Genomic DNA, 25,067 nt, shown 5'->3' with positions numbered 1-25,067 from the left:
TTCGCGTGGCCGTATTCCACCTATGTCGGATGCGCGAGCCAGAAATGGAAAGTGAAGGAAGGCCGCACGTAAAGTGACTTGTGCAACTGCAACTGCAACTGCAAGCGCACGCCTTCGCAACGTTTCTTTTCCGGACTACACGCTCCCATCTTCGAATCCAGAAGCCGTCCTTCTGCCGAGGGACGACCGAGGGAATCCCCCTATTACCTCCCTTCGAGACGTTCTCAAGAGCGCAATGAGGAGATCCAATACCATTCGTCTAATTACACGTGCTCGGGTTTCCAGGTCGTTGATCTAGAACAAACAAAAACCGGGAGCTCCGCCGGCCCCTAGATTATTCCATCAGTTAACCTCGAACACAAATTAATGCGCACGAACTGGAAACGGAAAAACTTTCCCAAGGGAAACCGCCTTCTTTTTCCACGAGACCCGCGAACATTCGCTGAATCTCTTCCAAGTTTTTTCATTTGACTAGAAAAAGAATATAGTTGATGAAAATAAAACATTGTTCTAAAAATCATATTTTCATGTCAAAAACATTTTTTTCAAATATATTATAATTATTTATTTTTATATAATGACCTGTTTTCATTAAATTCGATTTATTTAACAATTTTTTAATTTTTTTTAGAAAGTCGAAATGACTTTTGTTTTCGTCTGCAATAGATATGGGATGTAAGACTTTGGAATAGTGAAAATTATATTTTATTTTGAAAAATAATCTCTTTTATTATTATATATTTTTATTAATATATATCTACCTAATTTTCACGTGATCACCTACAGCGTTATTGTTAAATTCGATTTATTTAATGATCTTTTGATTTCTTAAAAAATTTTTAGAAAGTTGAGATAACTTTTGTTTTCATCAACAATAGATTTTTGGATCTTAGATCCTGAACCAGTGAAAATTCTATTTTTTTTAAATAATTCAGATAATCAAATAATTTTTTTTATGTAATAGCTTTTACACAATTATCTGCAGTACTTTTGTTATTTGTAGTTTTTTTCTTAAATTTGATTTATTTAACAATCTTCCAATTCCTGTGAAAAACTGCTAGAAATCGAGCTAACATTTGCTTTCTTCGAAGACGGACTCAGGTGATCTGAAAAAGCCTGGATGGCATTCCAACGCGGGCCTTAAGGGCCAGGATTCGAGTACGTGCGCTCGCATCGGGGCGGCATTCTTAAATCAATTAGCGACAAGAAAAAGAACCCGCTGACCTTCGATCAGCCGACCGACCATTACTTGGCTACTGTGTCTCCGCTGCAGTCGCGCGCCTGAAATCGCCTGTTAGCAATTTGGCGGCCTTCTTTACGAGCTGGTTGAAACTTCACAAACATAGTTCCTTCTTGCCAAATATAATAGATATGTTTTTTAACCCACCCTGAGGCCACACACATGCACGTATTACAGACGCCGACCGGTCCTAATCGTTCTCGCTACGATTAACAAAAATTCAGCCTTGAATCTTCCATCAGAGAAGAAACGAGTTGCAGATTCTTTTCTCTATATCTGTTTCAAACTCTATGTGATAATGATCTATATTGCTGCAATAGCCATTATCCATTATTACGAACGGACATGCAGGATTTTGTAAAATAGGATGTATAAAAATTGAATTATATTTCGTAAAATATATATATTTTATAAGTATATTAAAATATATATAATTAAAATATTAGGTACTAAAATGTTCTTTATATTTTATTACAAAATATGTATTAAAAAGCATTTTTGTTTCGTTAAGATTTGGACTTATTATTCACTGTTAAATTTATAATGTCAAATTACACACAATTTAAGTTATTGTTAATCATTTTTAGATCGCCACTACTTTTACTCACTATGTTATACAGTCATTAATTTAATTAAGACAATGATTAATTTAACTAAACAATTTAACATACATGAGTCGAAAACGCTATATTCAGTTAAGGCAAATTCTCTCTTCGCCTAATAATATTTCTTGAATTCATACAATTTCCAGTTCGAGCAAATTGTGCGCCAACTATTTGTCTTTAATTTAACTGACAAGCAATTTAATATTAATATTTTAATGATGCTAATAAGTATCTTTAAAAATCTGTAACTAATTTAACTTAACAATTTGACTCAAATTTAGTTTATTATTTACTAAGTGCATACGTTGATATGGACGTTGTTCACTGTGAAACTAACTATAAGTAAATAAAACTATAAGCAACAGCAGAAATGGATTGATTTACATTTTGACATATATAGAAGTTAAAAAATCAAAATGTTATTTAACTCGAGGGATTGAGTTACCAATGTCTCTTTATCTAATAGTGCTCTCATGTATTAATCTGCTAGTGTACAGCTTCATAAAGGAAAGTTCCGCGACATTTATTCTGCTCATTAATAATCATGTCAAATTGAAGTCGAAGAGATATACTACCTTTATTGCACAGTCCTTTACAGTGACATTTAACGATCCTAACTCTTTTCAGGATGGTTTTCTGTGATATCTGGCAATAACACGACGGGCAGCGCTCGCGTCTACCGAAGAGTGGACTCCTTGGTGAAGACGGGAGTGCCTGCTTTTCTGTTGGCGACTCCTCTGAGAGCCTATACGTTGACGCATTCGAAAATGGGTAAGTATATGTGGGCAAAAGAAGTTGGAAGGTGTCGCGCGCGATTGCTCGCGAAATGTCAAACGGTGCAACGTTCTTGACCTAAATGCATTATAAGAATATCGGTGCAGTGTAGAAAGTGCTATCTTTCTCTTTGTCTCTCTTCACTCTTTTCCTTCTCATCTTGCTCGTTTCGCGCAGAAAACAGAAACACACGTTCGGAAATATAGCCAGGAGTTATCTCTTTTACGATCGTTTGAATTACCGCTCTTTATAATTTAAACGCATCGACACTAATAGACAACAAGGAAGTAGAAAGTTGTATAAATTCCAAACAAATGAATAAAACTTTAACAAACACTCGAGAGGCGCCGAGCCATTAAAATAATTAAGTTTTAACTAAATTTATGCGGATAACAACTCCATTTACATATTTACGTCCATACAAATGCTAGCCATTTGCTTCCTTGCAATCTTGTTGAAACCGCAAAAAGATAAAAGAGGAAGTTTCGAATCTTTTTCTGCCAGACAGCGCGGCGGTCAAACGTCAAGGTGACGTAAATTGGCTAATAATAGACCGATGACACACACTAATAGGATGTAAACTGCCGTGCGATAAAACTGAGACTTCGTTAAAACGGGAATATCGACAAAAACAGGAGTAATAGCCAGCGTGGATGATCAGCCTATGACTCTAATGTTACGTCCCGAGAATATTGGACTTGAATGAAAACAACTTCTGTCGCCTTTTAACATCACTTGGTACCGTTAAAGATGCTTTTAGGACACGACTGTTAAGATCAATTATGCTGGGCTTTCTTTGAGATTCGACGCGTTGTTAACGGGATAGCCGCATGCAATTTAATCAGAGAAGACGAACCGTCACCGTCGTTGCATCGATTACGACGTACTTAGCGCAAGCAAATAGTGTCACGGCTGTAATTTACGCTCGTCAAGTTTTATACTCGCATCTTTCAGAGAATGGAAATCTGCGGGCTCATTATACGAAGACGACGATCAGAGCTGGCGAGATATTACGGCTTGTAGCGGTCTTCCAGGATACGAGACGGTGTAGCTCGGTCTCCTTTAGCATTTCTGGCGGATGCCCCGAAAAGGACCAGTATGCGCAATGCATCGACCTTCATGGACGAGAGGTGTTTGCCTCACTATCGACCAGGGGCGAATTCTATGCGATCTGTCAAGGCGGAAACGACACCGGAAGCGACGCAGTGCTTTACAAAGTTCACCACCTCGCCAAGAGACAGTTGCCTCTCAGAGTGAGCCGCGTTTTATAATGTACACTTCCGAGGATTAATGTTGAAGAAACATTTTTTCGTATCATCAAAAATAAGTGAAATATTTAAGATTTTCAATTTAAGTAAACCCATCCTGCATATTATACATATATTTTACATTATATTTTATATCTCTCCTTTGTTTACAATTATTGATTAAATAAATCTTCAGGTGCGACTAATAGCGGGACCGCTACCAGTGCCGTTGCCAAAGGAATATGGCGGTCTAATGCAACTGGAGACATCGACGCGTGGTCCGATAGTGTTGGGTTGCGTTGTTCCCGAGAGACCGGTGCATAATCCGGAAATGCTCGAATTGGTCGTGTCCGGTAATGGAGCGCCGAGAGTACGAAGAGCTCGATTGGGTTATCCTTCGGAGGCGAGATTGTTAGCTTCCCCGAAAATGCAACGATTATTATCAGCCTGCAGGTAAAGCCATTAATCGATTTAATTCTTTAGCAAAAAAATTTTCATTACACGAATCATAAATAAAAGTTAAATTGATCATTGATTTATTGTTCATTGATCAAATAAAATTTTGTTTTGTATTTTTCTATGCACACAGAAAAATACATACTGTATTCAAGTAACAATTATTTGTTTCAAAAGTTCATATCCGCAAATCTATATTTCATCATAAATTTATCACAAACAGCAAATTTATTCAAACTATATTCTGAATCTTAATAAGTTAGTAAGTTAGTAAGTACCATTTCAATCTCAAGATTATTAAAACAAATTCGATTTGCTATATAAAACCGTTTTTTCGATAAAATTTTATAATATTCTTAAAAAAAAAAATTAATTCTTGTTTCGAGTATATGCTAATGAGTTTTTCTAAAATTTATAAAAATATTTTGAGACTATTTTTTATCAAAAAAGTATTTCTTGTTAAAGATAACCGTTATTTAAAAGAAAGAAAATAAACTGATTGAAAGTAATTTTCTTATGTCTATTTCTACTTTAGATTAACTTTAATCTCGGTTTAATTTTTACCTTTTTTATATCTTTTTTCCAGTTCTAAGAATTAGAAAAAGATAAAAAGTAAAGTAAAATTAAGATTAAGGTTAATTTATAGCAATAGAAATGTACATTAGCAGTAAAATGATATTTTTCTATGTGCATTTGAGAATTTTCGAAAAGCTATTTAACGTTTGATGTATCGTGAAAACTCTCAATCGTTAGCTCGTCATAACAGAATCTACCTATTAGATGTACAAATTAATTCGGCCTTTATCGTTGACTTTATCGAATCAAAACCGCCAAGTTTCTTCCGCGAGGGCATTCGTCAGTTGCTCGAAAGATGATGTAAAGTCATCGAAAATAATGGAGATTATTTCGAATATTAAATGTGTACTTGTCTTTGTGTGAGTAACTTTGAATTATGAAAAAAGGCATCGAATTAATTTGTATACCTAATATATTCTACAGTGAATGAACTGATGCTTCTATTTTAGTCGAACGGTCGGAGATCGTGCAACGGAACCGCGAGTAGCTCCTACGAAGCTGCATCCGCCGACCGTCGAAAGTTTAAAGGAGATGCATTTGAAGAAGATCAAGCCGAAACCGGACACCAAGCCAATTCTGCAGAGTTTGAAGGACGGGCTGGAGCACCTAAAGCGGAACTCTGTCAAGGAGCGGAATCAACAGACGAAACAGAGCACCGGAAACGGCATTCTGGAGAGGATTTCGAAACTCACTCAGGGTAACAGGAATCGCAACCCCGCAAAGAAGTCAGCCTCCTTCACGTTCGCAGTGAGGCCAGAAATAGCCATGAGATCTCAGGAGCGTTACTCCAGTCTGGAACCGGAAACTACCTCTCATCAGACCCGCCAGAATCAAAACGCCAAGCAGCCGGTACAGAGATCTGTGTCAACCAGCGTATTGGAGATACCGTGCATCGAGCTACAACCTAATTATTCTCGCGTGAGGGACAGTCTGACACCGCTGCCATCACTTCCGAAGTTAGTAAAGACCAGCAACAATAAAACCGAGGAAATCTATGCTGAAATCTGCGATACAGCGACGGCGAATCAGGCGCAGAAGTGCCCAGGTAGTCACGTTATGGCAAGAATCAGGATTGTCGTGCAGGGCAACGACTCATCTTTAGGAGCGCACAATGTAATTGGCAACGATAAATATATGAATTCAATGGTGACAAGCGAGCAGATTGACTCGATTATTAGTACAGAGGATGAAGTGATCTATAATACTGTATTTTAAAATTAGAATGTCGTACAAAATACATTTATAATGCTTATGAACGTAAGTGGAAAAAAGATTTCATTGTAACTCGAGACAGCGATGTATGAAAATTCCTAAAATGTAGGCAAACCGGCTGTGTTCATCGCGCGAGCGATCAACTTTCTATCCGTTGTTTCGAGATGTATCATATTATGTAAGAGAATATATTAAGAAAATCTGTATAAGTATTTTTGTAGAAAAATACAGAAATCCTCTGTACATATCTTTGCCATATTATTAATGTACTAATAATTGAGATAAGAACGCGTTTTATATAGAAATGTTTCTTAGAACGACAATTCGTTCAAATTAATTACAAATGTAAGTGTAACTTGCGTTAAAATAAAATTTATCTAATTTTTGTTAAATTCGATTGCTGTCACACGAAAATAGAGGAACAATCTTAAAAAGAAAAACATCGACTCTGTTTGAAAAAATTTATATTTTGTCTTTTTTAATCTTTTAATCATTTTATGCCTTTTTTAATCTTTTAATCTTTTTAGATCTTAACTTTTGCGTGCGTTGTCTTTTCTGAGATGTAGCGTTGCTATCTTTACTTTTCTCAGTATTATTTTCTATTATTTTTTTCATTACTTCGATAGCCTTTTGTGCATCCTGAGCTACATCTACATTCAAATTAGCATCAAGATATTTTCCCGAGAATCCTTTCGGGAATACTGGTTTTGATAATAAAGATCGCAATTGATTTTTTTTTGCCTTTAATTGCCGTCTCAATGCTGCTGCTTCTTCTGATTCCGTCGACGATTCACTGAAATAAAAAAAGATAGATAATTTACGCTACAAAAATTGAAAAAATTTGTTTATTTCTCTTACTCATCGTCCTCCTCGTCCAAAATCATTTCCATGTCTTCTACTGTTTTTTGTAACCAACTTTTCTGATTGTTCTGCCGACGACATTTCAATTCTAGCTTATCAATATCACGAGCGACGTCCATTCTTTCTTTTATGGTGATTAATATCCTGTCTATCACCGGAAATACAGGCAAATCATGCGCTATAAAAACACATTCATGTTATATTTCTAATTAATCATTAAATCATTGAAACAATATTACAACTTGAACATACTGCGTCCGAGAGTTTTGCATAATTTGGTGTAATTCTGTTTTTCAGAAGGTTCCATCATTAAAACCGTGATACCTTCCTTTTGTGCTCTCGCCGTTCTACCGCTCCTATGTACATAATTCTGCAAAATAATTGATTATATAATCAATATTTAATCAGGACCTCTTTCACTAACTCTGATTAACGCTAATGGTTGATTCAATCATCACAACTGCCAACATGAGAATTAAACACAGTTTGTCTCAGAAGAGGAAAAAAGAGGAGACGTTCTGATACATTAAACTGCTGTTGGCACTTCTGTGAGTTGATTGTCGATTAATTTAACCAGAAGTTGGTGAAAGAGTTCCTTAACATTTGTAATAGCATCTTAGACATTCACCTCAGCTGTCCTAGGAACCTGGTAATGTATTACATGATCTATATTAGGAATATCTAAACCTCGCGCAGCTACGTCTGTGGCTATTAATAGTCCATTCTCATCAGCTTGAAATCTATAAGGTTTCGTATCAATAAATATAAATATCACAAGAAATATAAAATATTATTAATATTTGCACAGAATGATCACTTTGAAATACATAAAGTGCCTTGACTCATTAAGGACCAAAACAATTTTTTTTCTCAAAATTAAAAATCCTTCTAATGGCAAGCTACTATGCTTTTAAGGAGCCTACTTGCCAAAAATTTTCACCCTGGTGTTGACCTATTTTTTTTGGTCGAAAAATCGACCAGCCGGTCCTTAATGGGTTAACTGACTACAAATGTGAATATATAACTGAATAATAAAAGCCTCAACAGCCTAAGCTTAATGCTTAAATAATATTTTCAGTGCAAATTTATATACGCTTTGAAATATCTTTTTTATTGTAACATTCATGTTACAAAAATAAATCCAAGATAGATATTTTAAAGTATCATTCAAAATAAAATAATGTTGTTTTCTACCTTTCGAGATTTTTTAAACGCTGCCGTTGCTGCATATTGGCGTGTAGAGGTAAAGGCTTGCATTCAAGTATATTGAAAAGAGTGGCCAATCTTTTCACGCATCCAATGCTGTTACAAAATACTAACGTCCTTCCGTTATGTCTTTTTAAGAAGTAATAAAGGTAATAATCCTTGTGGTCAATTGTGCATGCTATTCGACATTCCGTTAAATTATCGACAGTACCTGATAGTATAGATGAATAATTATAGTTGGCATACAGTTTATTTTGACAAACACAATAGATGATTAATATGCATATATACCTGATTCTTTTGTCAGATCAACGACTTTAGGATTTTTTATTTTTAATAACTGTATAATTTTTTGCAATTTCTGATCGGAAGTGAGTTTACATATTTTACTCCTGGCATAACGCTTCTTTTTTCTGTCAAGATAATCCGGGAGATCGTGTACCATAGTCAATGTAGCCGAAAAAACAAACATCTGTCGTTTCTTTATTTTCGCTGAATTTGCATTCATTTTTTCCAACAGATCGTGCAATTCTTGAAAATGACCCTTTTCCATCATTCTATCTGTCTCATCAATAGCTAAATATCTAAATTATATGACATATTTTCTATAATAACATATCTTGGAATAGATAGTGAAATTACTTCTTACTAGATCCTTAAATTACCTGATAGAATCTATTTGATTTAGATGAGGGTTGCCTTTTTCAATTAATTCCCACAGTCTTCCAGGTGTAGCAATAACAATTTCAGGTCCCTTGTTTAACATCCTTTCTTGTTTCACTGCTGCCATACCTCCAAGGACAACAGCTATCTAATGATACGATAACTTTAGAATCATATTTTAACAAGTCTGTGGACTTTGAAAAAGATAATTTTACCTTAACATCTGTATACTTTGCTGCCTGAGTAAGATGGTTTTTTATTTGAATTGCTAATTCACGAGTTGGTGTTAAGATTAATGCATACAAGGGTTTGGTTGGAATATTATGACAATCATCAAGCTTTGTATCATTCACAATATTTACGCAATTCTCAAATTCCGATAGGACTTTATTTTCTGAATCAGACTCTGAAAAATGATTATCTATAATATATTTATGTTCAAAAATTGATTATAATTTTAGTAATACTTGATTTTATTAAAAAACTTAATTCATACAAAAAAAATTACCTTCAACTTCTTTTTCAGGACAATTTTGATCTTTATTCTGGTTCTTCAAATCCAAAATACCTTTTATAATTGGAATTCCAAATGCTAATGTCTTGCCGCTACCAGTTTCAGCAGCACCTAATATATCCCTACGACCTAATATAGCAGCTGGCAATGTCCGTGTTTGTATCATGGTAGGAGAATGAAAATTCTGATCAGCTAAAGCTTTTATTACAGCAGTAGGAACACCCATGGAGCGCCATGCTTCGACATTAATCTTGGCCAAATTTTTATTACTGTCTATATCACAGTACGAATCACTGTCACTGTCAGAATCAGTTTGTCGATCAGTGATTTTAAAATTTGCTGACTTTATTTTCTCATTCTTTATCTTTGGGCGTTTTGCTTTTTTCTTTATCTTCGATTTCTTTGTAGAAGGCTCAATGTTGTTGACATCAGTCTCTTCCCGTTCTTTCGGACATTTGCGCTTTGACGCTGACTATAATACAAGGATTGTAATTTAAATAAAAGTCTTCAGATGTTAAAAAATAGATACTTACTTTCTTTTCCTCAGTAGATTTCACTCTTGTTGTTACAATTTTGCCTTTTTTACTCCGCTCCAAGCTGTAATCCGTCAATTCCTCTATTCCAATTAATCCTTCTATATCGTTGGACAATAAGGCACCTTCTAACGTTACGGGTTTCCAACCATTATCGTTAACTCGTTTACTTTTCGTCATGATTGCAAAATACTTGATCCTATATATATATATATATTGACAGAACTATTTACTGCATTGTTAAACAATTATTTATATATGATCCATTCAATGTGGTGAAATAACCTCAATCAGACAATCACAACACGTGATTACACGGTGCAAATGGGTGCATTCAGTACTACAACCGCTCACTGAGCGCTCAGTGAGCGCTTGCATCTTATTGGCATATTCCGTTAGAACTAAAAATGTAGACCAAACAGATACAAGAGCTCACTGAGCGCTCAGTAAACGGTCGTAGTACTGAATGCACCCATTTTTTTTCCACAATTATTTGATTAGTTAACAATTAATGACGCAGTACATCGCCAATGATCACGCAATTGGATGCATTCAGTACTACGATCGCTAATTGAGCGCTCAGTAAGCTCTTGAATCTGTTTGATCTATATTTATAGTTCTAACGGAATATACCAATAAAATGCAAGCGCTCAGTGAGCTCTTATATTTGTTTGGTCTATATTTTTATTTCTAACGGAATATGCAAATAAAATGCGAGCGCTACTATAAAATTCCAAATAAATTTTATACAATGTACTTACAAGTATCCTTATTTTTTATATTCTTTAATATCTAATTCTTTCCGTTTTTACTGAATGGGACAGGTAGAGATTCATTAAAAATTATCACTTCGCAAAATGATGTAACAATAGGGAATTTTATTCATTTTATGCAGCAGAAAATCTCCTCTAGTTTTCTGCGCAGAATATTCGAGTTTTCTGCGCATAATATTCATGCATAAAATTATTATGCATACCAACCCTGAGAATGAGTAGGAGTTATGGTAGGACTGGTAGGAGTATGTTGGATCATGTTGCAGTTGCGACGCGACAAACCTATGGCCTTTCCTCTTCCAATAATATATGGATGCGTTCAGAGTTGCGCATGAAGCGCGTGTGTATCGTTTTATCCTTCTTTATTATTTGGTGAACAACAAAGACAAATGATGCATCATGCGCTTCATGTGTGTAACTCGGAACGCACTCTATGTTCTAAGGTAGTAGGTGGCAGTAGAGTATATCGATTGTGTGCGCGTGTGTGAGCGCGTGTATATGCGTGCGTGTGTATGTGTGTGTGTGGGGCGGCCGGCACGAGTGAAGGCTGTCGGCCGCAGCACGAATTTTGTAACGGCTACTCACGGAGCGACTTAAAATTGTCCGAATAAACCGAACGATGAGCACGATCGGGAGATGATGCCGGGCACGTCTCGCCAACTGGAAACGTCTAACGATAGTAAGAAGTAGTAAGAAATCGTCTTCACTTCGCGCTTTCAGTCACATCTTGATAATGAGAGAGGCAGGGGAAAGGATAAGACGGGTCGGCTGTCGCACCAAAATTTGACAACGGGCAACTCGGCTTTGCTTCAATCACGATGTTGAGGATCGTGGGTTTTGACTATCATAAATCGCGACGTCCGATTGTTGACCGTGAACATCCACCGATCTCCCGTATCAATTGAGATCTGTGCGACTGTGCGTCATTGTTGTCGCAAGTTAGTTTTCGTAGTGTGTCGTTTTGACGTTAGGCTGTTGCACCTAGTATCGAGGACCGGCGCCTGCATTCGCTCCGTTAAATTGCTCCAGAATATAATCGTATCGTCGCGTTTGACTGAAGTCTTATTGTTATTTGAGAAATGTCGAATATTGCATAATAAATTAATGTTAATGTATATATTTCATTTACATTAAAAAAATTTTTTTATGGATGTATATAGATTGTGTAAATAAGAATATTTTTAATATAGGATGATATACTTGATTTAATATTGATGTGTAAATTAATTAATTTTCAATTTCAAAATCATGCATTGATGTTATATTTGTTGTTCAGATCTTGAGTGGAGCAATTTAATGGAGGTCCATCATGAGCCGATTGAAAAAAACTATCAGTTGCTTGAAGAGATTGGCAAGTGAGTGCACTGTTACTTCTGTTCATAATTGATGATTTTTTGGTGAAATTTTTGTAACTTTCGATAATTTTTGCAATTTTGTAAAATACAGGGGTCAATTTGCTATTGTACGAAAATGTCAGGAAATAAAAACTGGAGCGTTCTATGCTGCAAAAATCATGAGAAAGAGACGAGTTGCCAGAGGTGTAGCTGCTGCCGACATTGGTAATATTTTTCTAATTATAATATATTGCAAATACTTTTATTTTCAGAATACCATAATATGATAAATTTTTTTTAGCACGAGAAGCTGGTCTTTTAGCTCGATTAAGGCATCCTAATATTGTTTCCTTATATAAGGTAATAGACACAGGAACAACAGTGGTATTGCTCTTGGAGTTGATTACAGGAGGAGAGTTATTTCATTGGACTCCGTCCAGTGAAACAGAAGCTGTTCATGTGGTATGTAAATACATTACAATTAGTAAATATCCTGAGAATAATTTATTCATGTCCTTTTCAAGGTGCGCCAAGTTTTAATGGCACTTAGTCATTTACATTCCCACCAAGTTGCTCATCTGGATATTAAGCCTGAGAATATTCTACTGTCGACACCACCACCGATGCCTAGCATTAAGCTAATAGGTAATATTTACAACGCTTTATGTTAAAGTCATCAAAACAATTTCAATACAAATACTGTTTGCAGATTTAGGTCTATCGCATCGACTAGTACCTGGTTCGGAACACAGAGCACTATTTGGCACACCTGAATTTGTGGCACCGGAAATCGTAAATTATGAACCACTTAGTTTGGGAACTGATCTTTGGGCTGTTGGTGTATTAACATATATTCTTCTGAGCGGAGCTTCGCCATTTTTAGGCGAGGATAAGCAAGAGACATATGCAAACGTTGCTGCTTGCCAATACCAATTTGATAATGAGTATTTCAGTAATGTGTCCGAGATTGCCAAAGACTTTATACGATCCTTGTTGATCAAGGATTCGAAGTAAGTTGCAGGATATTTATGAATTTGTTATTGATAAATCGGGAAAAAAAATTATTTTTTTATTTTAGGAAGAGGGGAAATGCTGAATCGTGCCTTAAACATCCTTGGATTCTCACGGTGTGTTCCTGAAAAAAATGACTCATTGTCCGATAACATAACAATTTATTTCTGTATTATTTAATGTATTATGTATTGATTTTATACATTTTTTTTACCAATCTGTCTTGATGTGACATTGATTTGTTGTATAGTTATATCGTATATTATATATACGAATTATTTTTTTATATACAATATATGTTAATATGTCAAAAAAAAAAATACGCAAATTTTTCTTTTTATTACATATATACCTTGGTTATTAGAAAGTACAATAATTCTTTAATTTCATTCATGTTATGCAATACGACAGAGATAAAATTATTTTATAATTTCAAAGAAATTGAATTACAATTATATTAAGTTGGCAAAAATTTTCTTCTTTTTGTACACAGGAATCTGAAGCTCCTCAAGGTCTCGGTGGAGCAATAATCAGTGCTGTGAAGCGAGGCTGTGTTGAGGCTGTCTCTCGGTTACTGAGACAAGGTGCTCTGTTAAACATGAAAGACTCTGTGAGACATCTTTTATTCATTTTGCCAATAATACGTACCAAGTATAATTCGTAGATAAAATATAGTTGCATGTTCTTGTTTTAGAAAGAAGATACTCTTTTGCATATAGCTTGTGAGGCCGGCGACGAAGGAATGACAGTTTTTCTAATAGAGACCGGAATTGATCTAGACACCTCGAACAAACAAGGTCTCACGGCATTACATGTAGCTGCTCGACACGGACATATAAATCTGGTCAGACATTTGTGCCTTGCTGGTTGTGACGTCGATAAAACGAATCGGGGGATCCGGGCAGACGTCACGGCGATTAAGTATGGACATCCGGAGATCGCAAGTTTATTAGATAAGTTGAGAAATGTAAGTTCATGTGTTCCAAGATATGCAATGCTTTCCACATTTGGAAGAATTATGCGGTAATCGAATTTTGTTTTAAATCATAGCCGAATCAGCGCGAAAATTACATTTGTCAGCTGCAACCGACACGCAGACCGATAGATCGGCTGCACATAAGACTGCTCGGTCACTGCGCCTCCGGAAAAACATCATTAATTAATTCTTTGAAATCTGGAATATTTAGTTTCGGCTTTTTTCGGAGGTCGAGAAGCCAAAATTGTAGTGCAAAGGTAGGTGCATGCAATAAAGATGCACGATATGATTAACGAATAAATAATAAAATTATATTGTGTACGATATGTAGCGAGAACCAAGTATCGAACTCGATGTGACGAGTAAACATGGTTCTCTTAGCTTTGAGTACAGCGACAGTGAGTATGAAGGTACTCAGGGGGTAGAATGGAGTCGCGGTAACGTAGGTGAGTGAATTATATTCAATATTTTTTTTATATTTTTATAATTTAATATGAATATATAGAGTTATGACTATAGTATAAATTGAAATTATATGTTTAGATATTTATACTACAATAGATTGATATTTATATCACAATGGATTATTTTAAAGATATTATACAAATGTATTTGATTAACCAGGTGGCGAATGCGTTTTTTGGGAGTTATGTGGACGCGAAGAATTTCTGGCATCTTATCACCATGTACTTACGTTCCAGCAACCGACAGTGCATCTTATTACGGTCAGTTTGAGAGAACCGCTGACTGTTCAACTTCAGCAAATAAAATTTTGGCTGCAATTTATTTTGGACCGTATTAATCCGAGTAACATTGGTAAGATATTGTTGCATGTCAAATCTTTTTTATATTATGTAATTAATTTATTTTCGTCGAAGATACATTTTGATTTTTAAATCTTGATTTTTATAATCTTGATTTTTATTTTTTTGTTAAAGGATTTGGCGGCAAGTGCAACGACGTAAAAGTAATTTTAGTCGGCACTTACGCGCCGGAACCTTTAGCCCCGAATTCTAACAGCGGCAATCTACTTGCACCACTCTTGCCATTTCTAAAAGACTTTACATCGATTTTGGGGAAGGAACCTCAAATGGTAGCATTGGATGCAACTAATTCTTCTAGTCCTGGCCTGAAACTTCTCAGATCTTATTTAAATAATGCAAGGATGGAATTTTTCAAGGTGACACGATTTATATTCTCCGTAAAATTATATATTTATCATACTTCATCTATAATATTAGAAGAGATGTTATCTCATCACTCACTTGTCTACGCAGAAATTAAGATTGCAGAACAATCTCGAATTCAGCAAATCTTTTTCTGATGAGAGTTAGTAATCTCTTCTGATTTTACATCTTTACCATCGAATATTATACATATATCTTTAATCCACTCCAAAATATATATCAGTAAATGCATGATATCAGTATGCTTGATACTAAATATGTGCGAGCAGAACCGTTTGATTCTGCAGCCTGTTAATACAAACAATTGTGACTAACGCAACCTTGTGTAAATAATCACATTTTCACAGGAAATTGTACCAATTTGTACAGCATGTAATAAATGTGCGCATTAACCCTTCGTGAAACGGTTCTGGTCAATAATGGGTTACCTCATTACGCTGTTGTTTGTACAATTCATTCATCAATCTTGAAATTTGCAGTGTCAATATACTATCAAATCAGGCATTGACTCTCAATAGAGGCAATGCGACAATTTCTATAATCACTTATATGATTTTCCTCTGACATCCATGATGCATGGTTGATTTGATATATGTACAAATAATTGAAAGCATTGAAAGTACCTTCTGTGTCTCGTGACTTTCGACGATATTCGATTATTTGCAATGTTTGATTGATTGAGCGCACCATTTTCAATAAAAAGATCCGATATCATGTCATATATACATATATATATATATATATCACGTTGAAACAAATTTATTAAGAACATATGTTTTAGTTGCTGGTTATTTGGCCATTAATGTTTATTAACAAGCCTTAATGCATGCGATGCATGATGTAGGATGGACCGGAAGTTGCAGAAAGTATTCTCCGACGTGACGCGCCGCGTGCTGCGGCTACGTACGTGCCCCTGGCGAATCTTGATAAACAGGTCGAAATACTTCTCTCAATTTCTTTAAAATAATTTTGAATGATGTGTGTATAAACTGACTGAAATTGTACTTTAGTTTAATAGTTGCACTAATGCTTTCTCCCATGTATACATACATGCACTATATATCTATCTTAAAAAAAAAGAAAAATAAAAGAGATTCTTTCTCTTGTATATATTTTCTGCATCAATGTGATACCGGGATAAAGGCAGAATTTTCTGTTACCATGGTTAATCACGTATTATAGAGCACCTTAGTGTGGACTGGTCTCGCCGAAGCATGGAGATCGTATGTGCAGTCGTTGGAAGTGCCTCCGTTAATGCTCACTCAGGAAGAATTTCTGAACGAGGTTCGGAAGATCAATCCTTTAGTTTGTTTGGAACATTGCAGACATCTCGGATTACAATTACAGGTTTATAATTTATTAACTTAAATTTAAACTACATTGTTCTTTTTCTCTAACTATGTATATTAAATTACAGAACTTAGGGGAATGTATTCTTCTACCTGGAAATCTGATAGTACTCAGTCCCGAGTGGTTTTGGCAAGACGTGCTAAATTGGCAATTAAGTCCTGATCAAAGAGGACGATTGGGCGGTCGAACCACCGGCGTTTATACTTTAGAAGATTTTCAAGCGCGATGTCCGTGCCCCGCCACTCAAGCTTTACAAGCTTTACAAGCAGTCAATTTATGCGTTCCGGTATGTTTTAAGAAATTTTATCAATCACTTGATTATTACTTGACTATTATATTTTAGTGCGAAGTGGATGATGATGAAGTGGAATACGAGATACCGTGTTTAAACCTTGTAGAGCGTCTGCCAGGTTTATGGGAACCGTGGAAACCATGTTCCAATGCGTTACCTCACGCTGGTTTACGCCTTTGCCCAGAGGAAGCACCTTTGTATCATTTGATTGCTATATTTATGCATTTACAGGTAATCAATATTTATAATAAAGAAAATATAATAATAGAACTAAAACATTAAAATTGATATAGGCGCAACTGAGAAAAATTACTCAAACGTGGGATCCGTCAAATTCAGATCTATATCAGTGGTGGCGAGGATCAAAACTGTGTTTGGGGCCTTGTGAGAGTATAATCACTTTTGAGGAGGAGGAACATAGTTGCGTGGAAATTCAAGTTCGCGGTCCACGTGGTTCTAGTGCACAGTGTTTTGCTCTTCTCAGCGTAATCCTGGACGCGATGGATACGACTATCGAATTAATCGCGCCCGGAATGTTACTTGAGAGACATTGGTTGAGTCCGAGCCAACTTCGAGAATATGAAGAGGTAAATAAAAATTAAAATATATTTAAATTTATGTATTATAAAATCGAAAGATTAAGATTGTATGTGTTTAACTAATACATTTGCAGGTAATTCACTCTTGGGCACCAGCCACCGTCACATCGGCTTTAATCGACAAAGGCCTTGAAGAGGCGACTCTTAAGAATCCTCTAAACGATCAGCAAGAAACCGTGTGGGAGATAGTAAGTTGCGGGCTGCCATTAATGGAAAATTGTATTCCCGGATCGAAGCAACCTGTAAAATATATAAAGCCTGCTGTGCAGCGGCGACTGGCGCAGATGCTGGATCCTCCTGATCATCATGGAAGAGATTGGTGTTTACTCGCCGTGAGACTCGGTTTAGGGGATCGTGTTGCTCAACTGGATAGCACAGTAGACAGTCCAACTTTAAGGTAAGAGTTTGCTTTTGAAGTATGCCGATTGCGTTACAACTGGAGTATTTCGAAATTTCGTATTTGACCCACAGGCTATTGAAATGCGCGGGTGCAGAATGCACCGTCGGTACGCTGGTGCAACAATTACGAGCGCTCGATCGCGAAGACGCCGTGCATTTGTTGCTCACGTATACGCCAATCTATGTGCTATTGATGTCCATCGACTCCGAGACAGAATCTAATCTTTCCAGATGACGCATTCATCAATGGCGCATTAGCACCTTCTAGGTGTTCTTTTTTCTGATATGCCGCGTTTGATGGATAGCATTGTCTTTCTATTTCCGCCCAATATAAATCGTACATTAATTTGTTAAGTACGTGTATGTCCTTATATGTAACTTAACTTTAATGATCGATCGTATTGCATTTCGAGTTGAGTGATATAAGAGGGATCTGACATATTTTGTACACTGTTTTATATTCTTTCTTTTTCTTTATTTTTTTACTTTGTACTTACTAGCCGATATGTATTTGTTAACTCGTATTACATTGGTATGATTATCGTAAACGAAAATCAATTACTTCTTATGCCTTTTAATTTGTATCGGTTACTCCATGCAAAAATTTATATTACTTACATTTATTTTTATTTCTTGATGAGAGTTGTGTTGTGGTTAACGTTATATTAATAAGTGTTGTGTTGTTGTACAGTTTGCATTTTTTTCGTTATATGCAACTGTTATTCCAGGGAAATGATGCATTTACATATTATAATATGCGATATGATCGTATTTGATATCGATATTGTTTCGAACGCTTTTCTTGATATGCCGATATGATCTTGATATATACATATATACATGTATTACATCTTGCCAAAACTCTATGTCAATATGCACCGCTTTTTCAATACTTCGGAACATTTACCAAGCATATATATATATGCGCAAAAAGAGTGAAACAACCATTTGCACAGTCTATTATTACTTTTGGATATATCTCGTCTGTGTACATTCGATGGTTGAGTGCATATTTCTACTGAACTGTATTCGACATCTACTGTGTGCCATATGCAAAAATTATTAAAGTATATTCGGAAACAGAGAAACTAAAAGGTGTAACAGTTAAACGAATTCTTTTGTAACATGACTGAACTATATTATTTTTTATTGTAAGCTATATTTACAATTATGAAAGTCTGCTTATCTGTATACCTGTAAATTGATCAGAAAAATCAATTTCACATACGCATAACAATTAAGAAGTATGTATGATTAACAGTAAAAACATTCGCATCGAAACATCCGTAGAGCTTCATTCGCATAGTTTTTTCATCACATGCAGTATCTTATAGTAGCTTAAGCGAATAAGTTACATGTTATAATCTGAGACTGTTATAAAAATAAACCAGTGAAATTATATTAAATATATCTTTCGCTAGATTTAATTGTCTTATTTATTATTATACCATTTTCATTAAATAGGCTATTTTTTATAGCTTATATATTTAATTTGTGTTTGTATTTGCTAATTTCTAGATTCATAAAATAATTTCACATAATTTTCATCGACTCTTTAAATTTCTCCATTTCCTAGGCAAACGATTTTTTTTACAGTTTCGTAAAACCCTTTTCAGCAGACAGCACATGAAGTTTTAATCCCAAATGTCGGAGCTATACGTTTTATTAGTGTGATGTGGTTTCATCGAAAGCTCCCGCGCGTAACACCAACCCGTTCGATAGGCAAGACTTCGATCAGCGGGAAGATTCGAAGTGGGTCCGTGCTGACTGACATTTGAATGACTTAATGTCGATTGCGGCTATCAATGTGACGATAGGATCGGTCAGGCTGTTTACTATGGGGTGTTGATTACGTGGTCGGCAGAAAACAGGAACGGGATTCTTTTCGAGGGCCGAGAATAGCATGGGAACGAGCGGATATCGCGTTTCGTAGGCAGCCGCGGTGACGACGGCGGAGGGTAAGTTTCGGGACGATAGCCAAAGTCCCCAAGCAATTATAGAATTGGATTGGATCGGGGAGTTCGGGAAGGTGGTCGGCACCGCCGCCGAAATCGGTTTCGTTTTATTTTAGCTTAGCTGTCGAAGGCATCCGGTTGTGCATTCTCCCCGCGGATCATCGTCACGATCACAGTAAGTGTCCTCTTTAGTAGGAATTCCTCTGCTCATCCAGTATCACCGCGCGAAATTTATTAAACGGGTGATGATTAATAGGGTGGTATATGTCGATACATTGAGCGTTGAATGACGGGGTGAAATCTCACGGCGAGAAACACAGAAGTTTTTGTGATTGCACCATTCTCGTCGTCCTTCTTTTAATCGCTATATTTAAGGTACGGATTTTGCTCACTGCGAATAATTAAGATATTTGTTTAGAATTTTATTAAAATCAATTAAAGCATTTGTATTTTAATTATACGGAAAGAACGGTAGCTGAGATAGCTAAAAAATTATAGCTAAATTTTTAACAAATTTGAAAATAATTTTGTCGAACTATCAAAGTAATCATATAAGACGCTTAAGCTATAGTTGCTAGATTGTCAAAACTTGTTGCAGCATTGCTCATCCTCTACTTGAATTTCTTTCATAATTTTATTTTGATGGTCCATCAAAATTTTCAGATCTATCTAAATTTTTAAATACTTCGACAATAAGTTCTTTCTGTGTAAGTGCGCGATTTATGAATTTTATCGGTCTCTGATCGCGCATTTGTCAGCGTAATTTCCATCTTTCATATTCATCGTCTAAAATTGCACTTTAGCTTTACGAGATAAATATGATATCCAGAATAACTGATAAGGGGAAAGCCCAAAATCGCGCATTACGATGGAGGCGATCAAGAAGAAAATTGCGGCGCTGAAGCTTGAGATGGATGCCGCAAACGAAAAGGTCGAAGTCAACGAGACGAAAGCGAAACAGGAGAATATAAGAGCAGACAGGCTGAACGATGACCTCGGTGATCTACAGAAGCGATTGTCGCAATTGGAACGAGATTATACTGTCACTAAAGCTAACTTGGAGCAATCTACTGCCGATCTAGAACAGTGCGAGAAATCTTGGTCTAAAGTACGTAATGATTAATATGAATAGATTTTCTAAGATCTTTCACGAAAATCTTTTTTTTTCATAAACTTTGTGATACAATTTCTACAATGAAAACAATTTTCTAAGATAATATGATCTATTGTGTGTGAAACTGTCAACTAATGAAGCTATTACAAGAAGCTATCAAAAAAGCTGTAACAATCAATATTTTAAGTTCCAATACACACGTATTTAAAGAATCTTTTATGACATATCAATTAATCGTGTTGTACGTACAGGCTGAACAAGATCGTACCGTTTTAACGAAGAAGGTGCAAGAGATCGAAGCGAGTCTGACTAAAAAGGAGGAACTACGTCTTTCCGCTACAATAAAACTGGCACGTGCGACCGAACTTGCGGATGACGCACAGAGGTTTATAAATTCATTGTCATCAGATTTTCATGTTTTACCCAGCCAAAAATGACTGGTCGAATTGACATTGATTGATTATATAGTGCTGGACGTTAATCGAAGTCGATTTGACTAATTTCTTAATTATTTCTACGGGGTACAAATGTTATGCATATACACAAAATAAATAGATAAATTATACAAAGCAGGATTCGACAAAGCAATAATGCTGTATCTTTTTTCATATACAGAATGTGTAACGTTTTGGCAGACAGGAGTCGTTTGGACGAGGAACGTATGGAAAAGTTGATGTCGGAATTAAAGGATGCTAGATTAATCGCCGAAGACGCCGATTCGAAATCTGACGAAATAGCCAGGAAATTGCAATTCGTGGAGGAAGAATTGGAAGCTGCTGAAGAAAGAGTGAAGACTAGCGAGGCGTATGCATAATAATTATAATTTGCATGTTGTATTATATGTATAGTTATAGTTATATAACACCTTATATATACATGTACATTTATATGTATATGTTATACATATATACTATACATCATTATATACATATATATATAAAATATATGTAAATTCTTTCACATTGAAATATTTTTTGTAGAAAAATCGTGGAACGTGAGGATGAACTCTTCATCGTACAGAATATCGTGAAGTCCCTCGAAGTGTCTGAAGAGAAGGTGACGTAATATAATACGCGCGCGCGCTGTGATAATTAGTCGCACTGCAATGGCACTTTTCTATTATTTTGATTTTAGGCGAACCAACGGGTAGAAGACTTTAAGGTACAGCTGAAATCCTTGAAAAAGAAATTGAAGGAAGCGGAAAAACGCGCAATCACTGCTGAAAGGACGGTGAAGACTTTACTAAAGGAAGTGGACATGAAGGAAGGTAAGAACGCTCTCGAAGCTTTTATTTTCAATCAGTAAATTCAATCAGTATTTTTGGTAAATTGAAAATTAAGTTTAAAAAATAATGTTTCTATTCTTTCTTTTCTATATCATTGAGAAATTGCTTGTTTTAGACGAACTCAGGGAAGAGAAGGAAAAGTACAAGGCGGTCTGCGACGACATGGACCTGACGTTCGCCGAGATGACAGGATACTAAAGTCCTGCGGACGAATTTGATTTGACTCTCGTTGCTACTTCTAACTGCTGCTGCTTTCCTCCGCTTATTTTTTGTTATTCATTGGTTCAGCTCGCTATGTTAAATGCCGCTTATATCGTAATGTCGATTTGTTTTGTCTTCTGAAGTGCCGTGAACGATATTAGAAATAACCCGCTTCGCGCAATAATCTACTGATGGACAAGGCAATGCAATGCGGCTTGTTACTATAATTGCTTCGCTTTGTGCAATACCTTGCCAAGTTCGGCAACTGGTTCACGGTCGCTCGTTGTTCGCTGTGTTGATCGAACATTCAAGATTTCGTCTATTTCTTTTTCTTTCAGAGATGTTGGAGGGATTTAGTATCGTACGCGCGAGCGAGACCACGATGTCATGCATCCTTCGTACCATTCAATGTAAAATCTGTATTTTCAATAAACAATATCACATATTCTCTAATGAGTTTTCGTTATTTTATGCATCGTGCTGTCAATAGATTAGAATAAAGTTTTAAAAAATGACTAAATAAATAAATAATAAAAATGAGTAGTAACATATTGCCTTTCGATATAATATTAATAATATTAGGGAAATTAATTATCAATTATTATTAATTAAATTAATTGTGTGTGTTATTAATAATAATAATTAATATTTCTTTAATATTTAATACTCAAGTAGCACACAGCGCTTACAAAGCATTAACAAAGCTTTGTTGCTGTGCTATAATTGGGATACTATGATAATAGATTGACGAAAGATGTATAACTGCGAAATTGAAATTGTGTGAGCATTAACATTATTTACGCATTAAAAATATTGTAGAAAATGTTACAATACAATTCTAAATTGTGTAGTAAATCCAAAGATATGTCTGTTATTTTAAATTATAAAATATATGTAGCATGTGCTTTTGAAACCTATTTTTAATTGTCAAACAAATATAACGCAAAGTAAATGCAGTTTGTCGACTAATGTATCTGCGATCGGCAACGATCATGGGCACCACTGTTTTAAGAAGTCCAAGAATTCGTTTGAGCCTAACTAAAGCGACTGTCGTTTTTGTTCTTTTGCATTGCATTGAACCTATAAAACATTGTCCCCCTCGGTCACTGAATACAGTAACTCACGGGCATTGCATTTTGATACTTCGCTCGTTTCTGTAGTAATTAAAAATTCTGTTAACAGATTGTGAAGCTTAAAATTATCATTATTGTGTGGAATAAAAAGATACTTCAAAGTGAAAATGTTTCACACGGAACTATTTTTGAAAAAACATTCTTGATCGCAATCAAAGTATATAAAACGTAAAAATAATTATCGTAAATTAAAAATATAAAAAATTATAAAAATCTTTGCCACACAATAAAGTTAATAATAAAAATCTAATTCTTGCGACTTAATACAGTTATTAAAATAATTCACTTGAAAGCAACAATTTATCCATTAAAATTTCTATTAAGGTCATTGATTAAAAAGAATATTTCTAATTAATTTTCAACGAAAACATGAATGCTATTAAAAAACGGCTGCAAATGCTAAAGCTCGAGAAAGATCTCGCGATGGATAAAGCTGATCTGTGCGATCAGCAGGCAAAGGAGGCAAATCGAAGGGAAGAAAAATTGAGAGATGAAGTTCGTGAATTGGCCAAAAAGTTAGTGCAAATGGAGCATGATTTGGAAGTGAGTAAGGCCCAACTGATAAAGTCAAACAGGAATCTCGAGATAAAGGAAAGAATCTATATCGTGGTTAGTGAATTGGAAGAAATGTCACGTGCATTCAAGTTCAATTTATCTTTACGTCAATTGTAAAATTGCAGACGCAGTCGGAACTGGCGGTATTTAATAGAAAAATGCAGCAATGCATGCAGAATTTAGAAAAGTCAGGGGAGCGACGTTTATCGGCTCAAGTAAAGCTCGCGCAAGCCATGGAAACTGCTGAAGACGCAAAGCGGTATATTTCTATATAAAATTTACTCTGTAAATTTTTTGCTATGAAATTCTTTTTTTACTGGTATATAATAAATATTTTATATTAATAAATGGTATAAAAGTAGCTGTAGAGATTAAATTTTTATTAATACCGTTATTTCAATTTTTTCACAAGAAATATATGATAAGCTGTTATAATCATAAAATTATTCTTACTCAGCATCTGCAAAGTCCTAGAGAACAGGAGTAAACAGGATGAAGAGAGGATGGATCAATTGATGGCGCAGCTGAAGGAAGCGAGACTCATTGCTGAAGACGCTGACACGAAATCGGATGAAATTTCGAGAAAATTGGCATTCGTTGAAGATGAGCTGGAAGCGGCGGAAGAAAGAGTTAAATCGAGCGAGGCGTACGCGACTCTCTAAATATAGCGATTACATTCTTTTCTGTTGAATCCTTTCTTACTTCTCTATTTTCAGTTTAAACGAGAATGTTTCACAACATATCCTATTTTCCAAGATGTTTTATTTTTGCATGAAAAATTTCTACATATTCATTAAGTCGTGTGCATAGAAATTTCTTTTAATCAAATAAGTAAAGAAGATCATATTAGGTTAAAGAGGACTTTGGTGCTGAATAATATTTTTGTGTAAATTTTATAATTTCCAGTTCAAACAAATTGCGCGCTGATATTATTTGTTGATCTTGGAACAATTTAATTTCACTGATTATACAGGGTGTTTCCAAATTAAATGGCAAAACTTCGGGAGCGTGTAGAG

The 25,067-nt window shown here is 35.4% G+C and overlaps 5 protein-coding genes across 9 annotated transcripts in view; 4 read left to right on the top strand and 1 right to left on the bottom strand.

The window, feature by feature from the left end:
- Positions 1-6,433, top strand: part of LOC108724481 (uncharacterized) — a 20,193-nt gene extending 13,760 nt beyond the window's left edge. The window contains exons 3-6 of the mRNA XM_018450875.1: positions 2,473-2,616; positions 3,574-3,872; positions 4,063-4,319; positions 5,348-6,433. Of these exons, the coding sequence (XP_018306377.1) occupies positions 2,473-2,616; positions 3,574-3,872; positions 4,063-4,319; positions 5,348-6,113 (1,466 nt within the window). The 3' untranslated portion in view covers positions 6,114-6,433. The remainder of the gene's footprint in view (positions 1-2,472; positions 2,617-3,573; positions 3,873-4,062; positions 4,320-5,347) is intronic.
- A 181-nt stretch (positions 6,434-6,614) lies between these two features.
- On the bottom strand, positions 6,615-10,150 carry LOC108724470 (ATP-dependent RNA helicase ddx24; the record flags this gene model as incomplete). The annotated part of the gene is made up of 10 exons (XM_018450867.1): positions 9,888-10,150; positions 9,349-9,826; positions 9,056-9,246; positions 8,843-8,988; positions 8,469-8,761; positions 8,166-8,388; positions 7,600-7,711; positions 7,224-7,341; positions 6,969-7,149; positions 6,615-6,903 (listed from the first exon to the last, which is right to left on the bottom strand). Coding segments are annotated over exons 1-10 (2,211 nt in total), but the record flags the coding sequence as incomplete, so codon positions are not given.
- A 930-nt stretch (positions 10,151-11,080) lies between these two features.
- On the top strand, positions 11,081-18,306 carry LOC108722664 (death-associated protein kinase 1). 3 transcript variants are annotated; one of them, XM_018447873.1, is made up of 20 exons: positions 11,081-11,339; positions 11,937-12,015; positions 12,107-12,219; positions 12,296-12,456; positions 12,519-12,639; positions 12,704-13,004; positions 13,073-13,121; positions 13,499-13,615; positions 13,700-13,972; positions 14,056-14,238; positions 14,313-14,427; positions 14,606-14,797; positions 14,920-15,161; positions 16,013-16,102; positions 16,351-16,515; positions 16,586-16,804; positions 16,862-17,041; positions 17,104-17,397; positions 17,484-17,806; positions 17,881-18,306. In XM_018447873.1, exons 1-20 carry the CDS (start codon positions 11,297-11,299, stop codon positions 18,041-18,043), a joined length of 3,423 nt encoding a protein of 1,140 aa, XP_018303375.1. In that variant the 5' UTR covers positions 11,081-11,296; the 3' UTR covers positions 18,044-18,306. The 3 variants fall into 3 exon arrangements, with proteins under 3 accessions (XP_018303375.1, XP_018303383.1, XP_018303391.1); XM_018447881.1 differs by having other exon boundaries at positions 11,081-11,349; XM_018447889.1 differs by lacking the exon at positions 16,013-16,102.
- Positions 18,307-19,840: 1,534 nt separating this feature from the next.
- LOC108722644 (tropomyosin-2) lies at positions 19,841-22,816 on the top strand. Of its 3 annotated transcripts, none has more exons than XM_018447857.1 (8): positions 19,841-19,938; positions 20,020-20,138; positions 20,593-20,871; positions 21,129-21,262; positions 21,493-21,681; positions 21,858-21,933; positions 22,012-22,144; positions 22,278-22,816. In XM_018447857.1, exons 3-8 carry the CDS (start codon positions 20,632-20,634, stop codon positions 22,358-22,360), a joined length of 855 nt encoding a protein of 284 aa, XP_018303359.1. In that variant the 5' UTR covers positions 19,841-19,938; positions 20,020-20,138; positions 20,593-20,631; the 3' UTR covers positions 22,361-22,816. The 3 variants fall into 3 exon arrangements, with proteins under 3 accessions (XP_018303359.1, XP_018303368.1, XP_018303351.1); XM_018447866.1 differs by having other exon boundaries at positions 20,567-20,871; XM_018447849.1 differs by lacking the exon at positions 20,020-20,138.
- Positions 22,817-23,763: 947 nt separating this feature from the next.
- Positions 23,764-25,067, top strand: part of LOC108724771 (tropomyosin-2) — a 4,515-nt gene continuing 3,211 nt past the window's right edge. The window contains exons 1-3 of the mRNA XM_018451387.1: positions 23,764-24,105; positions 24,177-24,310; positions 24,509-24,697. Of these exons, the coding sequence (XP_018306889.1) occupies positions 23,866-24,105; positions 24,177-24,310; positions 24,509-24,697 (563 nt within the window). The 5' untranslated portion in view covers positions 23,764-23,865. The remainder of the gene's footprint in view (positions 24,106-24,176; positions 24,311-24,508; positions 24,698-25,067) is intronic.

The sequence above is a fragment of the Mycetomoellerius zeteki genome, unplaced genomic scaffold (genome assembly GCF_001594055.1).
Source record: "Mycetomoellerius zeteki isolate Tzet28-1 unplaced genomic scaffold, Tzet1.0 scaffold106, whole genome shotgun sequence".
Taxonomy (NCBI): Eukaryota; Metazoa; Arthropoda; class Insecta; order Hymenoptera; family Formicidae; genus Mycetomoellerius; species Mycetomoellerius zeteki.
The sequence above is the reverse complement of the archived record's forward strand: the minus strand, read 5'-3'. Positions and strand labels throughout refer to the sequence as shown.

Coding starts and splice junctions, on each gene's coding strand:
- LOC108722664 (XM_018447873.1), top strand. CDS start 11,297: ATGATGCCGGGCACGTCTCGCCAACTGGAAACGTCTAACGATA. Junction 14,239..14,312: donor GCCAAAATTGTAGTGCAAAG/GTAGGTGCATGC, acceptor TACGATATGTAG/CGAGAACCAAGTATCGAACT. Junction 16,805..16,861: donor CAGTCAATTTATGCGTTCCG/GTATGTTTTAAG, acceptor ATTATATTTTAG/TGCGAAGTGGATGATGATGA.
- LOC108722644 (XM_018447849.1), top strand. CDS start 20,632: ATGGAGGCGATCAAGAAGAAAATTGCGGCGCTGAAGCTTGAGATGGAT. Junction 21,682..21,857: donor AGAGTGAAGACTAGCGAGGC/GTATGCATAATA, acceptor TATTTTTTGTAG/AAAAATCGTGGAACGTGAGG. Junction 21,934..22,011: donor TCGAAGTGTCTGAAGAGAAG/GTGACGTAATAT, acceptor TTTTGATTTTAG/GCGAACCAACGGGTAGAAGA.